Below are 2,630 nucleotides of genomic sequence, written 5' to 3' on the forward strand. Positions count from 1 at the left end.
GCCCCCACCCCGCATGCCCCTGTCCAGCATGCCCCCATCCAGCATGTCCCCGTCCAGCGTGCCCCCACCCCACATGCCCCCATCCAGGGTGCTCCCACCCCGTGTGCCCCCACCCCGATGCCCCCGTCCAGTGTGCCCATGGCTTCTCCTCCAGGCTGACCACGAAGGCTGTGGCCGTGCTGCTGCCCATCCTGGGCACCTCGTGGGTCTTCGGTGTGCTTGCAGTCAACAACCAGGCTGTGGTCTTCCAGTACATGTTTGCCGTGCTCAACTCCTTACAGGTATGTGTACTGGGGCCCCTGCACACCTGCCCTCTGCATCCCCCACACCCCAGGAACCCACGGGGGTTCCCCAGCTGAGGAGAGGGCACCGATGGGGCGCACCCAGGGGCTATGAGCAGACAGGGCCTGCGGGCCAAGTTCTCCTGGAAAGGAACCTGCGTGGAGGTGGTGCTGGGAGGGTCTGGGCTGGGATCTGCCCTCTATGTGGAACGGCAGGGAGGGGCACCCTCTGGAGACCAGAGGCTCCGGGTACCCCGAGTCTGAGCCCTCAGAGAAGGGCTGGGGTGGGGAGCCCCTCGGCGAGCACAGCCCACACGGCACCCAGAGTCCAAAAAACCCTTTGCCATCAAGTCAGTTCCAACTCATAGTGACCCTGTAGGACAGAGTAGAACTGCCCCATGGGGTTTCCAAGGAGCGGCTGGTGGATTCCAACTGCTGACCTTTTGGTTAGCAGCTGAGCCTGCTTCTGAGTTCGGTAATGGGGGTCCAGGACCACAGACCCGGCGTCTAGGCCCCCCAGGTCCCTCAACAGGAGCATGCTCACGCCCCACCCCCACCCCAGAGCCCACACAGGCATGGGGAAGACCTCCAGAAAGGGCTCTAGAGCCATGTTCTCCTTCCTCCCAGGGCCTCTTCATCTTCCTGTTCCACTGCCTCCTGAACTCAGAGGTACGTTTGCTTGTCTCCGTGTGCGTGGAGCTGGTGTTCGTCTACATACAAGCACAGCGTGCGGGAGCAGCACTGCCCAGCCAGCTGTGGTCCAGGATGCAGCCGAGTTGGCTGTGGTGTGGGTGGCTGGGCACAGTGGCCATGGAGTTGCTAGAGTCGGCTGTGGTGTGGGTCCTGGGTGCATGGTGACTGTGGGGTTGCCAGAGTCGGCCATGGTGTGGGTGGCCAGGTGCCTGCTGACCGTGGTGGCTAAGCAATGACTGAGCATCCTCCCTCCCCAACGTCAGCAGCTTGACCAGGGGGGTGCTGAGCAAGGGGCCAGGGCCACAGATGGGGCTGCCTTGGGTCAAGGGGAGGCCTCCTGTCTGCAGGGTGGGGAGGGAGCTGCGGACCGTGGTTGCAGGGGCCCCGACAGCGGGGGCCGCTGGTCTTCTTGGTGCAGTCAGGCTGTCCTCTGCGTGTGTGGAGACGCTCAGGACCCCCTCTGTCCTGGAGAGCACTGTAGTGAGCAGGGCATTCCGGGCTGACAGGACAAACGGGTGACTGTGAGATAACACAGCCAGCTGTTTACGGACAGCGGGGTCCCCCAGCAGGAGGTCTGCCAGGGGCCAGCAGCGCAGGGAGCCCCCAGAAGGGCAGAGGACGGGGGGAGGCTTACGTGTGGTCTGGCAGCGTCCTTCAGCAGCCAGGTGGGAGTCTCTGGGTCCTGAGTTCCAAGGGCAGTGACAGCTGGAGGCCCTGATAACCCCAGGCTTCCTCTTATCTAGGCGAGCAGATGCTGGGTGCAGGGTGGTGGACAGTGTAAAGCGGGCAGGCTCTAGGTGGCTAAGAATCTGCTTCTTTGGGCTTTTTTGTGTGTGGTGAAAACATGCGTACGGAAACCTATGTCATCTCAACAGTGTCTCCACGTACAATTCAGTGACACGGATCACATCCTTCAAGTTGTGCACCCGTTCTCACCGTCCTTTTTCAGGTCATTTCACCACCATTAACATCGACTCACTGCCCCCTAAGCACATACTCCCCCTTTCTCCCTTTCCCTAGTGACCGCTGATAATCTTCGGTTTCTATATATGTGTGCTTATTTCATATAAGTAGAATCATACAGTATTTGTTCTTTTCCAACTGACTGATGGACTCAGCATGCTGTTTTCAGGATTCGTCCACGTTGTGGCGTGCCCCAGAGCTTCATTCTCTTTCGAGCTGAGTACTGTTCCGTTGTGCGGGGGACACGTTGTGTTTATTCACTCGTCTGTTGATGGACATTGCGGTTGTTTCCACCGTGTGGCTGCAGTGCACATTGTGTCCAGGTGTCTGTTTGCGTCCCTGGCCTCGCTTCTTCTGCGTATACACCCAGGAGTGGGATTGCTGGGTCACATGATAGCTCTGGGTTCTGCTATTTGAGGAACTGCCAAACTTTTCCACAGAGGCTGCACCATTTTGCGTTCCGACCAGTGATGGATGAGGGTTCCCAGGGCTGTTTTTAAAACAGTCGGATGTGTGTACATTTGAGTTTGGTGCCGGCAGGCTTTTTGGGAGAAGTGGGGGCACATTTATAAGGAAGTGAACAAGCTGGGCCAATGCACAGAGGCCGTCTTTGGCTCATTGTGTAGACGGCGTGTCTCCCGAACGTGGGCCAGTCCGTGCTCCACGCCCCTGCCGGGCTGCGGCCATGGACAG

At 59.4% G+C, this 2,630-nt stretch overlaps 1 protein-coding gene across 1 annotated transcript in view; it reads left to right on the forward strand.

The window, feature by feature from the left end:
* The window catches only part of ADGRD1 (adhesion G protein-coupled receptor D1), a 107,161-nt gene that overhangs the window by 101,243 nt on the left and 3,288 nt on the right, over positions 1-2,630 (forward strand). The window contains exons 22-23 of the mRNA XM_004385050.1: positions 155-281; positions 909-950. Of these exons, the coding sequence (XP_004385107.1) occupies positions 155-281; positions 909-950 (169 nt within the window). The remainder of the gene's footprint in view (positions 1-154; positions 282-908; positions 951-2,630) is intronic.

This window comes from Trichechus manatus, unplaced genomic scaffold, assembly GCF_000243295.1.
Source record: "Trichechus manatus latirostris isolate Lorelei unplaced genomic scaffold, TriManLat1.0 scaffold00131, whole genome shotgun sequence".
NCBI classification, from domain to species: Eukaryota; Metazoa; Chordata; class Mammalia; order Sirenia; family Trichechidae; genus Trichechus; species Trichechus manatus.